Raw genomic sequence first — 13,978 nt, 5'->3', positions numbered from 1 at the left:
GGCTGCAGCCCTCGAGGACCGGAGTTCAACACGATAAAGCCTCGTTGTCCTGGTGCTTCGGTTTCACTGCCGGCTCTAATCCGATTTGAAGAAAAGTTCAATATGGGTTTCAGAAGTTCAGTGTCCTGACTTTACATCCTCTGTATTGACTTTACATTCTCTATATTGACTCTACATCCTCTGTATTGACTCTACAACCTCTGTATTGACTCTACATCCTCTGTTTTGACTCTACAACCTCTATATTGACTCTACATCCTCTATATTGACTTTACATCCTCTATAATGACTCTATATCCTCTATATTGACTCTACACCCTCTGTATTGACTCGACATCCTCTGTATTGACTCTACACCCTCCGTATTGACTCTACACCCTCCGTATTGACTATATCCTCCGTATTGACTCTACATCCTCTATAATGACTCTACAGCCTCTGTATTGACTCTACACCCTCCGTATTGACTCTATACCCTCCGTATTGACTCTACATCCTCTATAATGACTCTACATCCTCTGTATTGACTCTACATCCTCTATATTGACTCTACATCCTCCGTATTGACTCTACATCCTCTATGAATCTACATCCTCTGCATTGACTCTACATCCTCTATAATGACTCTACATCCTCTATAATGACTCTACATCCTCTGTACTTGTAAAGGCAGTTTTATTTTTTGGTTATACTTTCAGATTCCTTTGAGTTGTTTTTGTGCTGTTGACAGTGGAATCAATGTTATTGTGGTCATAGGAACGTTGTTGTTTGTTTCTTAATGTGTCCTTTGTAATGACGGAGGGGGATTTTTTGTGAATTTCCACTATGATGTGAGGATTCTCTTCTGCGTGTCCTCTCAAATGAAATGATTATTATTCTGTCACGAATTAAAATGACCTACAGATGTAAAAACACAGCCGAGCAGTGTTTCACAGCCTCGGGGAGAAAATAAACACTTGAGCATTTGTATACTTTTAATCCGGAATAATCTGCCTGCCGTGATCCCGCGTCACGCGGGCGGAACTTTGTGATATATATCCGGTGCGCGCGGGGCGGCCGGACGCTTTACGCGGGGACACCACGGAGGAAGCAGGAGGATGTGGCGCTGGTCGGATCTGGGCACTGTTCTGGTTCCGCTGCTCAGACTCTACATGTGCGGCATCAAGGTGCTTCTGTACCAGGTCTTCAACAAGTCCTTCACCCTGCCAGGTATGGAGGGATGGGGGGATGACAAAGAGAGAGAGAGAGAGAGAGAGAGACAGTGGCAGAGAGAGAGAGAGAGAGAGTGACAGAGAGAGAGAGTGACAGAGAGAGAGACACAGTGACAGAGAGAGAGAGAGAGACAGTGACAGAGAGAGCGAGAGAGAGCAAGAGAGAGACAGTGACAGAGAGAGAGAGAGAGTGACAGAGAAAGCGAGAGAGAGCAAGAGAGACACAGTGACAGAGAGGGAGAGCAAGAGAGACACAGTGACAGAGAGAGAGAGAGAGAGAGAGTCAGTGACAGAGAGAGTGAGAGAGAGCAAGAGAGACACAGTGACAGAGAGAGAGAGAGAGACAGTGACAGAGAGAGAGCAAGAGAGACACAGTGACAGAGAGAGAGAGAGAGACAGTGACGGAGAGAGAGCGAGAGACAGTAACACACACAGACACAGTGACGGAGAGAGAGAGAGCAAGACAGACAGTGACAGAGAGAGAGAGAGAGAGAGAGACACACACAGTGACAGAGAGAGAGAGACAATGACAGAGAGAGAGACACACACACACACACACAGTGTCACTGTGTGTGTCTCTCTCTCTCTGTCAGAGAGAGAGAGAGAGAGACACTGTCCTTATCACACCTGTCACCTGAACGTTAGTTTCCTCTGTAATTAAATTAACGCATATTAATGTGATTAACAGTCTGAGTAACATGTAATTAATGTGTAATTCACATGCAAACAGTGTTATTAATGGGTAAATAATGTATAATTGATGCATAATGATGTGTAATTGACATGGAATCAAAGTGGAACTTGTAATCACAGTTTAATGAATGTTATTAATCAGTGTGAATGTGAATAAAATCAGACTCTTCATCAGACCAGAACTTCAACAATCATGAGCCTGAAGAAAGATGTGAATCGATCTTAAAAAGCATCTGTCATTTTATATATATATATATATATATATATATATATATATATATATATATATATATATATATATATATATATATATATATATATATATATATATATATATATATATATATATATATATGTGTGTGTGTGTGTGTGTGTGTCTTTATGCTGAGGTTAACCCCTTTGACTTCATGGACTCGTCACGTTTACTTTCTGGAACATAACAGCTTGTTTTTTATCCTGAATTCATGTTGTGTGTTTATCTTTCATTATCGAGACAAAACGTTGAGAGAATAAAGACTAAAGACAAAATGTTAACACTAAAAAGACTAAAGACAAATTGTTTAGACTAAAAATACTAAAGACAAACTGTTTAGACTAAAAAGACTAAAGACAAAATGTTAACACTAAAAAGACTAAAGACAAACTGTTTAGACGAAAAAAGACTAAAAACAAAATGTTTAGACTAAAAAGACTAAAGACAAAATGTTGAGAGAAAAAAGACTAAAGACAAAATGCTAAGACTAAAAAGACTAAAGACAACATTTTGACACTAAAAAGAGTAAAAACAAATTGTTGAGACTAAAAACATTGAGCGTAAAAAGACTAAAGACAAAACATGGAGAGAATGAAGACTAAAGACAAAATGTTTAGACTAAAAAGACTAAAGACAAAACGTTGAGAGGAAAAAGACTAAAGACAAAACATTGAGACTAAAAACAAGTTGTTGAAACTAAAAAGACTAAAGGCAAAACAGAGTAAAAGCACTGGAGACGTGGATCTGGGAGAAAAGCCGTGAGACATGTGACGGCAGAAGGACAAAAGAAGACTGTGTGTGGACGCGGAGATTTAAGATTTACACTCGGAATCGCTCAAAGAATGTTGGCGCTTAAGGCTAATTGGATTCACAAACTCAAACTCCAGCCGGTTTTTCCCCGCTTGGAATATCCAACTGTGTGAAAACACAAGAGCCTGTGACTGTGAAAGCGGGTTTTCCCACTTCAACCTGGATTTGGACGGATCACAGCTCTCATGCTGGAACGTTCCTCTTCAAGTGTGGAAAACAAACTGTTTCAGGGACTTAATGTGATGCACTTTGACTATATTTATATTTATATTTATATTTATATTTCTAATTTATATTTATGTTTATATTTAGTTTAAGAAGCGTTTATAGAGGAACCATGTAGCATCAAGATGGAAAACTAATACCTGCAGGTGAGTTTGATGTTAACTAAAGACTTAATATTGAGACTAAAGACTTAATGCTGAGACTAAAGACTAAATGTTGAGACTAAAGACTTGATGCTGAGACTAAGGACTAAATGTTGAGACTAAAGACGAAATGTTGAGACTACAGACTAAATCTTCAGACTAAAGACTAAATGTTGAGACTAAAAACTAAATGTTCATACTAAAGACTTAATGTTGTGAGTAAGGGACTAAATATTGAGACTAAAGACTTAATGTTGAGATTAAAGACGAAATGTTGAGACTAAAGACTTAATGTTGAGACTAAAGACTTAATGTTGAGACTAAAGACTAAATGTTTCAAATAAAGACTAAATTCTGGGACTAAAAACAAAATGTTTCAGAAATGTTTTGTGTTTACACGCTCTGAAAACGATGTCTGTTTACACGGCAACGGCAGAAACACTGAAAACGGATCTCGATAGCATGTCCGGCCACAAGCCGTTTTGGAAAAGTTGCGCTTTCAGTGACTCCGTTGTCATGGTAAACAAAAGTTTTGCATCTTCACGTCAAATCGTTGCCATGGAAACAGGCCCCAAGTCAGTCTTTGAGAATTAAAAACGGCAATGATCCTGAGGCAGTTTTCTAAATGTTCCTGATGGCCGGCTACAACGTCGCGGTTTCTCACTCCTGTGACGTTTGTGTTGTAACAAGACTGGAGGATGTCAAAACCCCGTCTCCGAGTGTCTCTCATGTTGTGATCATCCTGAAATGTTTATTTCACTATTCTCGTTAGGTTCCCAGTAAGGGACGCCACCCAAACAGCCATGGAGGGTAAAAGTTCAGGACCTTCTTGCGCCGGCCTCAATCTAGTCGCACACCCACGGGCAAAAAGCAAAGTGTGGAAGTATTTTGGCTTCGACACAGATGCCGACGGCTGCATTTTACACTGGAAGCGGATATACTGCCGTGTATGCATGAGCCAAATCGCGTACTCCGGCAACACCTCCAACCTGTCGTACCACTTGGAGAAGAACCATCCCGTCGAGTTCGGCGAGCTGGTGAAAAGCAACACGGACCAGATGCGCGAGGTGTTCGCCACGACGTACTCCAGGATCAAGACGGAGCCCGTCGGTCCCCAGCAGCAGCCGCAGGAATTGAACCCGAGGCCGTGTTTAGATTACGAGAACCGGCGACACAACGACCTGACGATGGCCGTCATCAACTTCGTCTGTGAGGGACTGTATCCCGTTTCCATAGTGGAAGAACCGACCTTCAGGAACCTGATGAGCGCCGTCGACCCGGGATACTCGCCCCCGAGCAAAAACGACCTCGCAATCAAGATGGTTCCTCAGATGTACTGTCGCACCAGGGACGTGGTTTTCGGCGAGCTCACGGCGGTCGCGAACTGCGGCGTCACCACTGACCTGTGGCAGAGCCAAACCCAGAGCAGAACCTACATCTCGCTCTCGCTCCACTCCGTCAACTACAACGGCGCGTCCGGATTCTCCCTGACCAACCGGTGCCTTAAGACCTTCGAAGTGCAGGAGGAGAACACGGCGGAGAACATCACCAGAGCCATGTACGAGGCTTTCGTGGAGTGGGGTATCACTCACAAAGTCAGTGGCGCCACCACCAACGGTTCAGAGGACATCGTCAAAGCCTGCTCGCTGCTGGAGCTCTCGGTCAAAATGCCTTGCCTCGGACACACCATCAACCGCGCCATGGACGAAGCCTTCCAGCTGCCCAGGGTCGACGGCTTTTTGGGGTGTTGCCGCAAACTGGTGGATCACTTCCTGGAGACGGCGGTGTACGTTCTGAGGGAAAAGCAGAAGCAGTACGGCCTGAGTCCGAGCTCGCTGATCACGGACCGCGGGCGGTCCTGGCTGCTCACGCTAGCCATGCTACAGAAACTCAAAGAGCAGCAGGTCGCCGTCACGGCCACGCTCATGGAGAGTCCCAGCAGCCAGCGGTTCAGCTTCGACGGGGCCGACTGGGCCTTGCTGGACGCTCTGATTGAAGTCCTGAAGCCCTTCAAGGCCGTGGTAACCATGATGAGCTCCTGCAGGTACCCCACCATCAGCATGGTGAAACCGGTGCTCCACATGCTCCTGAGCACCACCCTGAAAGTCAAAGAACAGGACCTGAAGGAGATCAGCATGACCAAGGAGGTGATCTCCAGGGTCCTGTTCAGCACCTACTCGCAGGACTCCCAGCTGTCCCAAGAGATCTCCACCTTCCTCAACATCGCCACCTTCTTGGATCCCCGGTACAAGAAGCTCCCGTTCCTGTCCACTCAGGAGCGCTCAAAGGTGGAGATCGCCGTCATTGAGGAGACCAAGGCGATCCTCGAGAAGCAGATTTCGGAGCGGCCCTGTCTGGACGAGTTCTCCTTGGTGTCCGACGAGCCGCTCAGCAAGAAGCAAGCCCTGCAGAGAGACGCTCCGGCCAGCAGCACCCAGGAGAACCCGCTGGCCGCCATCTTCTGCCAGTCGGACGCAGACCAGGGCCAAGAGGAGCTGCACGCCCAGGTGGTGGAGGAGCTGAGCAACTACAAGTCCCAGAGGGTTCTGGGTCTGAACGAAGACCCTCTGCTCTGGTGGTCCAGCCACACGCCCTTGTTCCCCACCTTCTCCAAGGTTCTGCAGAAGTACTGGTGCATCCCCGCCACCAGCGCTCCTTGCCACCGGTTGTTCAGCTCCTCGGGCGCCGCCCTGTGCGGGAAGAGGAACCGGATCGCCCCGGCCCTGGTGGACCAGCAGGTCTTCCTGTACGAGAACTTGCGCAGCTACTACGAGCCCGAGCCGTGCGGGGACGAGGCGGACGGGGTCCCTCCTCTGGACTGACGGCTGCTTTGTTGACTTTATGGGACAAATATTCAGCCGTACGAACGGTACGACTTTTCAGTCCAGGGGTGTCAAATTTCATTTGAATGATTCTTTCCGTCTCCACGACATGAAACCTTCAGCATGTTTCCCAAGGTTCAGCCTCACTCTAGGAGTAGACAATGTGACCTCGAGAGGTCAAATCAGGAACTGAAGTTACTTTCACAGGCCGTCTGTTTGACACCCCTGAGGTAACACTTTTAAAAACAAACATATAAACATTGTTCTCGGAAAAAAAAAACTCTTTTTCTCCTGTGTGGTTTTTTTGTCTCATTTAATTTTGGAGTTCCTCCCAAAATATTTGAATTTAACCTCAAATCTAGAAGCGGTTGAGTCGGGATGCAAAAGGAGGGGGGGGTTTGGAAAGTTTTTGAAAAGAGCTCTATCCGCACGGAAACACATCTTTCAAAGCGCTTCGTTTCCATGCAAATGTAACTTTTTGAAAATGCTGTATCTCCGTGAGAACATGCAACGTTTTGAAAATGCGTAAAAAAAACCATGCAACTTTTTGAAAATGTGCTATTTGTGAAAACATGCAACTTTTGAAAATGCTCTATCTTTGTGAAAACATACAACTTTTTGAAAATGCGTAAAAAACATGCAACTTTTTGAAAATGTGCTATCTGTGAAAACACAACTTTTTGAAAATGCTCTATCTTCGTGAAAACATGCAACTTTTTGAAGATGATCCTTCTCCATGGAAACAACTTTTTGAAATTGCTCGGTGGAATCATTAAATATCAACTTTTAGAAAACAGCACATCTCCGTGGAAACGGGTGGAAAGCTAAACTTTTCTGAAACGCAGCTCCTGCTACGTACCAGCCACGGCCAATTTTTCTAAAAGTTTTCACTTGAAATGTTGCAGCTTGAACGCGGAACTTTTTCAAAGCGAAAACACAGTGACGACGCATTTTCAGTTGAAACGCTGTGCAAACGCAAAACTTTTCTGCAACAACGGGGGGGATAAACAGTTTCCACTTGAAATTTTGAGACTCAGTTAAAATGTGAGTCGGATAATCACACCTGGCGTGTCGCGCTAATTTGACTCCCCCCTGATATTTGTCCACTTCCTGGAAACACACTTGTCATGTGCTCCCTGTCTGCTCCACAGTCCTGCCCAGGCAGAGTGGCAGGGTTGCCATAGTGACGGGGGGCACCAGAGGGATGGGCTTTGAGACGGCGCGGAGCCTGGCCCACCTGGGCATGCATGTTATCATAGGTAGGACCCGTGTTTCGGAGAGTCTGGCCGACATGTTGAAGGAGCTCCGGGATTAAAGTCGGTGTGATTCTGCGTCATGTTCAGCCGGGAACGAGCCAGAAGAGGGCGCCGCCGCCGTGGGGAAGATCCGCCAGGAGGACGCGGAGGGGAAAGGTAATCTGTCCCCAAACTGGATTAAACGCAGACGGCAAGGCTCAGAAAGTCAGATTAAGGATTAATAATCTCTAGTTTCGGTCTGACTCGAGAGAAATGATTCAGACTGGAATTGACCTTTAAAACCGGTTTTATCTTCTAAAAACTATTTAATCCTTCAATCACACACACCACTAAACACAATTTAACTTGTAAATTATTCTTGAATGAGACAAAAACAAATTTTATGTAAAATACAGATATTAAAACTTTTCTGTACAAAATTATAAAGCAGCAGCTTCAAATTTCAATTTAAAAAAATACTTTTTTCTGTTTAGACTAACTTTAGTCAGAAATATGTGAATTGAGTTGTATTGAAGACCTTGGTGTTAGCTTGTTAGCCTGTTAGCATCGTGACTGTCATGATGTCTGGAGCCACAAAATCTAAAATTAGAAGAACAGCTTAATGCTTTTTTTTTTTTTACTTTTCCAAGTGTTTTTAACTGTTTTGGACACTTAGGCTTTTTTATTTCTTTTTTTTTTACTTTTCCAAGTGTTTTTAACTGTTTTGGGTACTTTGGCTTTTTTTTTTAATTTCTTTTACTTTTCCAAGTGTTTTTAACTGTTTTGGACACTTTGGCTTTTTTATTTCTTTTTTTTTTTTTTTTTTTACTTTTCCAAGTGTTTTTAGCTGTTTTGGACACTTTGGCTTTTTTATTTATTTATTTATTTTTTACTTTTCCAAGTGTTTTTAACTGTTTTGGGTACTTTGCCTTTTTTTTAAATTTCTTTTACTTTTCCAAGTGTTTTTAGCTGTTTTGGACACTTTGGCTTTTTTTAATTTATTTTTTAAATCTTATTTTTGTTCCAGTGGAGTTCGTCTTCCTGGATCTGACCTCTCTGAAGTCGGTGCGACAGTTTGTGCAGAAATTCAAGTCCAGGCGTTTACCACTGCATGTACTGGTGAACAACGGTGAGCTGCCACACACACACACACACACACACACACACACACACACACACACACACACACACACACACACACACACACTGCTCACTGCAGTGACGCCTCCCGTCCACCAGCGGGCACCATGCTGGTTCCCGAGCTCCAGACTGAGGACGGCTTTGAGTTCCACTTCTGCCTCAACTACCTGGGTCACTTCCTGCTCACCAACCTGCTGCTGGACGACCTGAAGAAGTCGGGACGTCCTGGGCGGAGCTCCAGGATCGTCAACATGTCCTCCGCCACGCACTACGCCGGCGTCATCAACATGGACGACCTGAACCGGAGGTGAGGGGTCGGAGGGCCGGGTCAGACGTTCTTTCAGGGGACCGCTGTGTGACCTCCGTGTCCCGGTGTCCAGGGCCTGCTACAGCTCCCACGGGGCCTACGCTCAGAGCAAACTGGCCCTGGTGCTCTTCACCTACCGCCTCCAGGAGCAGCTGACCTCGGGGGGGTTCTCCGTCTCCGTCAGCGCCGTCGACCCCGGCATGGTGGACACGGCGCTCTACGACAACCTGTGGAGCCTCGCCCAGGCCCTGAAGAAACCCGTGGCCAAGGTCCTGTTCAGGGTGCGTCCAGGAACACAACGTTCCCCACGTGTTCCGCATGCGTTCTTTAGATGTTCCTCATGTGTTCTTTAGATGTTCCTCATGTGTTCCTTACATGTTCCTCATGTGTTCAACTGTTCTTAGATGTTCCTCATGTGTTCAACTGTTCGTTAGATGTTCCTCATGTGTTCAACTGTTCTTTAGATGTTCCTCAAGTGTTCTTCACATGTTCCTCATGTGTTTTTCAACTGTTCATGTGTTCCTTACATGTTTCTCACATGTTCATGTTTTTCACTTGTTCCGCATGTGTTCTTTAGATGTTCCTTACATGTTCCTCATGTGTTTTTCAACTGTTCCTCATGTGTTCCTTACATGTTTCTCACATGTTCATGTTTTTCACTTGTTCCGCATGTGTTCTTCAACTGTTCATGTGTTCCTTAGATGTTCTTCACATGTTCCTCACCTGTTCTTCAAATGTTCCTCATGTGTTCCTCACTTGTTCATGTTCCTCACCTATTTTTCTGAGTGTTTTTCACCTGTTCCTCACACGTTCCTCATGGTTCCTTCATATGTTCTTCACCTGTTTTCCAAGTGTCTCTCACATGTCCCTCAGCTATTACTCACCAGCTCCTCGTCCGTTTGTCTCCGGTTCTCAAGACTCCGGCTGAAGGAGCGTCCATCTCCATCTTGGCCGCCGTCTCCGCGGAGATGGAGGGCGTGGGCGCCTGCTACCTGTACAACGGGGAGAGGAGGCCGTCGTCCCCGCTGTCCTACGACGCGGAGCTGCAGGCCGAGCTGTGGAAGAAGAGCTGCCAGCTCTGTGGGCTGCAGGAGGCCTGAACACCCCCCCCCCCCCCTCCCCCCAGAGATCCAATGTGAAGTCATCCATCCTGGGATAAAGCCGCTATCGCGCTAACGTTAGCGTGGCAGCGCCACCGAACAAGCTGCCTCCGTTTGCGGAATCGACGAGGAAAAACCAGCGGTTTGAAGGCGAACTGATCCCACAAACATTCCCCTCCGTCCTTTTTTCAATCCGTGTGTTATTTTAAACACGTGGAAGTTTTTCAAAATAAAAGTGCCTTCGGTGTTTTGTTTTGAAGGAATGTCAAAGAAAGCCAAAATAAAAGTGTTTATTACAAGACTCCTGTATTCCCTGGTGTGTGTTGGTAGCAGTCTACCCAGTCCACGTTAACAATCCACGTTAATCTCATCGCGGAGATTAAACCGCGAAAAGATGGCGACCGTACTCGAAAGGTAAATAACAAATTTATTGTTTTGACATTATCGCCATAAATGTTTCCGTAGCCTGTCCATTTGAAGGCTACGTTTACACGACGACGTTCGCGGTGTTTTGAGGGTTTGTTTACGCGACAACGGCGCTCGGAGCCACTGAAAACGGGTGTTTTGGTCGTTTCCATGGAAACACGCATTGATGCCGTTTAAATGTGAAATTTTTCAGAAATGAAAACAAAACATTTGTCGGTTGTCGTGGAAACGGAGCCTGAATCTGAAAGAAAAGTGCCGTTGATCATGATTGAATCACCAAAAGTAAAGTTTTTACATTTTGATTAAGACGCTTTGATTAGTTCAAAGAGACAAAAAGTCCGAAAACCCGAAACACAAAGAAACCAGAGTTTGTAGTTTTTCTATCTCGTCGCGGAATCGGTTCGATTCCCAAACGACCAGAAGTCTGGAACGTTCCGCCGTCGTCTCCTCACCCAAAGAAATTGGTCTTGGGTCGGAAGCGGAAGGAACCTTTCCTGGAGGCCTCCAGGTCGTCTCTTCCGTGGAAGGTGGCGCTGTGGAGCAGCTGCGACGTCCTGTTCCGAAGCTTCTGCAGCCTGGGATACATCCTGCTGAGGGACGCCCTCCTCCGGAGGACGGGTCCGTCTCCCTCTCCGTCCACAGAGTCCCCCGCCTGAGGCATCCTGAGGGGCTTCAGGTTGGACTGCAGGACCTTGGACAGCCTCCAGCGCCCGCCGTCGTCGTCGTCGTCCCGGAGCGTCTTCTTCCGGTCTTTGGCGCTCTGGTAGACCCCGACGATGTCCTGGATGTCCCCGCTCACGCCGTCCTTCAGGTACTGGCAGGCCTTCCTGCCGCTGTAGTCCCGGGCCTCCACGTCGGCGCTGTAGGCGCCCACCAGCAGCTTCACCACCTCCATGTGGTGGTGCATGGCGGCCACGTGCAGCGGCGTGTAGCCCGAGCTGGAGCGGACGTCCACGCCGAGGGGGACGCCGTGCTGCCGGGCGAAGTTGACGATCAGCGCGATGAGCTCGGGCTTCCCGTGCTTGGCGGCCCAGTGCAGGCAGGTGAAGCCCGTGACGAAGTCCTTCTTCAGCACCAGGCCGGGATCGCCCTCCAGCAGGCGCTGCAGGCTGCGCCACTCGCCGTCCGACGCGCACATCATCCACTCGTGCTCCACCGGGTCCAGGGTGACGGCGGCGCGCTCCTCCTCCAGCGAGGACGCCAGGGAGGCGGAGTCGCCGGCGTCCTCGCCGCGCAGGCCCTCCGGGTCCCAGTTCCGGAGGACCATGCTGCGCCTCACGTCGGGGGAGCGGCTCATCATGACCTGGATGAAGTGTCTGCGGCTGCCTTTCGGGGAGTCCTCGCCGCTCAGGTCCCCGGCGTCCAGGTGGGCCTCGTCCCCGGAGTCCGCCGCATCGTCCCCGGAGTCCGCCGCTCCCCGCTCTCCGCAGGTGAGCCCGCGCCCAGAGGCCCCAGGTGGGGTTGTTCCGGTCTGAACAGGTCCGGGCAGGTTGAAGACGGTCTCCTCAGCGGGGAGCGGCGACGCCTGGATCACGGCGATGACGGGTATGTCTGGTATGTCAGGGGGCCTCAGGACCACCACCTCCTTCCTGGACCGCCGGTCCGAGTGTCTGGAACTCTCTCGGTTCCCCATCTGGCGCTGCTCCTCACACACTTTCTCCGACGCACAGGTGGAGGCATGCGGAACACACACCTGCGCGTCACTTCCGGAATCTGATCCAGGTGCGGCGGCTCGAGGCGTCCGCGCCGCGTCGTCACCTGGGCTCGCGCACGAGGCCGTCTCCCCTTTAACACTCTTTTCTGGGTCACTTCCGGTCCGGTTCTCCTCCACGGGAGGTCGGAACCGCTTCTTCAGACACACGTACCTCACTCCGCCCTCAGTCCGGACCACGGCCACGCTGTCCACGCACTTTTTAAACGTGTCCCGCATTGACGCCCTGCCATGCGGATCCCGCGGGAACAGCGGCTTAAAGTGCTCCAGCAGAGCCGAGTTGGAGACTTTCCCCCCGCCCCGCAGCAGGAAGTCCACCAGGACGTCCTGGGAGAACTCCATGTCGCCCCGCAGAGACCGGGACGCGGCTCAAAGTGCTCCCGGTGCTGGTCTCGCTCCTCCGAACTCTGCCGAGTCTGCCCGATCCACTTCGAGCGTTCACCGTCACCATGCCAACGGCTCAGCACGCAGGACTGTACCATTCAACTCAGGACGGAGGGGGGGTGGCGAGAACACCGTCACCAAGGTAACGGCTCAAAAATGTAATCTCGGAATGTACCATTTAATTGAGGACGGGGGACGGTGGCGATTTATTTAAAACAAAGTAGTTGAAACTACGATACCTGATGACGTTTTCACGTCAGACATAACCACACACATGTAACAAGAGATTATATTCAAATAAGCTTTATTTATATGACGTCATAAAGAAAGAAAAACCTATGTTTAAGACACAAGTGTGTGTGTTACTTTATGTTAGTGCATGATTGTGGGCGTGTAAGTAAATGTGAGGGTGTGTGTGTGTGTTGTTATGTTTATGTGTGTCTGTTGCTTTGTGTTTGTCACTATGGTATTATGTGTGTGTCACGATACACTCGTATGTGTGTGTTGCTGTATGTCACTTTTGTTTGCTTTCTTCTAATTATATGAACGCAAAGAACAAAGTTTCAGTGAGAAGTTTGAGTCAAACTCTTCAGAGCAGGAAGGATGTCGTCCAGCTGACTCACACCTGGAACACACACACACACACACACACACACACACACACACACACACACACACACACACGCACACACGCACACACACACACACACACACACACACACACACACACACACACACACACACACACACACACACACACACACACACACACACTTAATAGATTTGACAAACTGTAGGAAACAAATATCAATGGTAGCATTAGCATCTTTAGCAACATGAGTAGCGTTTGCATCCTTAGTGACATTAGCGTTCTTAACATCCTTACCAACATCGGCAGCATGAGTATCCTCTGTTACTGTGGCAACCAAGTGTGTTACCAAGTGTGTTAGGGTGTATGTGTGTGTCGGTGTGGATGTGTGTGTGTGTTACCGAGTGTGTTGAGGATCTCCTTCATCAGTGTGTAGAACCTGGGGAAGAACTCCTGGTGCTGCTTCAGCTTCACGATGATGCTGAGAAGAAGAAGGAAGAGGAGGAAGAGGAGGACGATACAGGAAGAAGATGAGGAAGAGGAGGACGATACAGGAAGAAGATGGAGGAGGAGGTGGGCACACAGTGAGCAGAAGTTCTGAGGAACCAGGTGGAGATGAGATGAAGAAGCTCACCTCTGGAGTTCTTCATCCTCCAGGTGGCGCTCCAAGCAGGAGACCAGCAAGTCCTCCTGGTGGTCCTGCTGGTGGTCCTGCTGGTGGTCCTGCTGGTGGTCCTGCTGGTGGTCCTCCTGGTGGACCTCCTCATCAGCAGCAGCTGACACACAGAGACAGAAGTGAAGGCGGAGCTCCGAGGAGGACAAGCAAAGGTTATACAGGTTCTACAGGTTACCCAGGTCCAGCAGTTCTCTCAGGTTCTTCATGGTTTCTGAGCTCTGCTCCCTGACGCCCTCCGAAGATCTGAGGAGAC

General features: G+C 48.1%; 3 protein-coding genes across 5 annotated transcripts; 2 read left to right on the top strand and 1 right to left on the bottom strand.

The window, feature by feature from the left end:
- Positions 1-1,077: 1,077 nt before the first annotated feature.
- Positions 1,078-10,204, top strand: dhrsx (dehydrogenase/reductase (SDR family) X-linked). 3 transcript variants are annotated; one of them, XM_080519880.1, is made up of 7 exons: positions 1,078-1,209; positions 7,309-7,416; positions 7,501-7,569; positions 8,420-8,521; positions 8,632-8,839; positions 8,925-9,120; positions 9,757-10,089. In XM_080519880.1, exons 1-7 carry the CDS (start codon positions 1,098-1,100, stop codon positions 9,937-9,939), a joined length of 978 nt encoding a protein of 325 aa, XP_080376006.1. In that variant the 5' UTR covers positions 1,078-1,097; the 3' UTR covers positions 9,940-10,089. The 3 variants fall into 3 exon arrangements, with proteins under 3 accessions (XP_080376006.1, XP_080376005.1, XP_080376007.1); XM_080519879.1 differs by having other exon boundaries at positions 8,913-9,120; XM_080519881.1 differs by lacking the exon at positions 8,925-9,120 and having other exon boundaries at positions 9,757-10,204.
- LOC308147614 (E3 SUMO-protein ligase ZBED1-like) lies at positions 4,091-6,285 on the top strand. The gene has a single exon (XM_080519864.1). It carries the CDS (start codon positions 4,139-4,141, stop codon positions 6,155-6,157), a length of 2,019 nt encoding a protein of 672 aa, XP_080375990.1. The 5' UTR covers positions 4,091-4,138; the 3' UTR covers positions 6,158-6,285.
- Positions 10,205-10,215: 11 nt separating the features above from the next.
- On the bottom strand, positions 10,216-12,565 carry LOC308147616 (ankyrin repeat domain-containing protein SOWAHC-like). The gene has a single exon (XM_080519866.1). It carries the CDS (start codon positions 12,416-12,418, stop codon positions 10,814-10,816), a length of 1,605 nt encoding a protein of 534 aa, XP_080375992.1. The 5' UTR covers positions 12,419-12,565; the 3' UTR covers positions 10,216-10,813.
- Between the last annotated feature and the right edge of the window lie 1,413 nt (positions 12,566-13,978).

The sequence above is a fragment of the Blennius ocellaris genome (genome assembly GCF_963422515.1).
Source record: "Blennius ocellaris genome assembly, chromosome: 24".
In the NCBI taxonomy this organism is placed as follows: domain Eukaryota; kingdom Metazoa; phylum Chordata; class Actinopteri; order Blenniiformes; family Blenniidae; genus Blennius; species Blennius ocellaris.
This window is presented reverse-complemented; position numbering and strand designations above follow the sequence as displayed.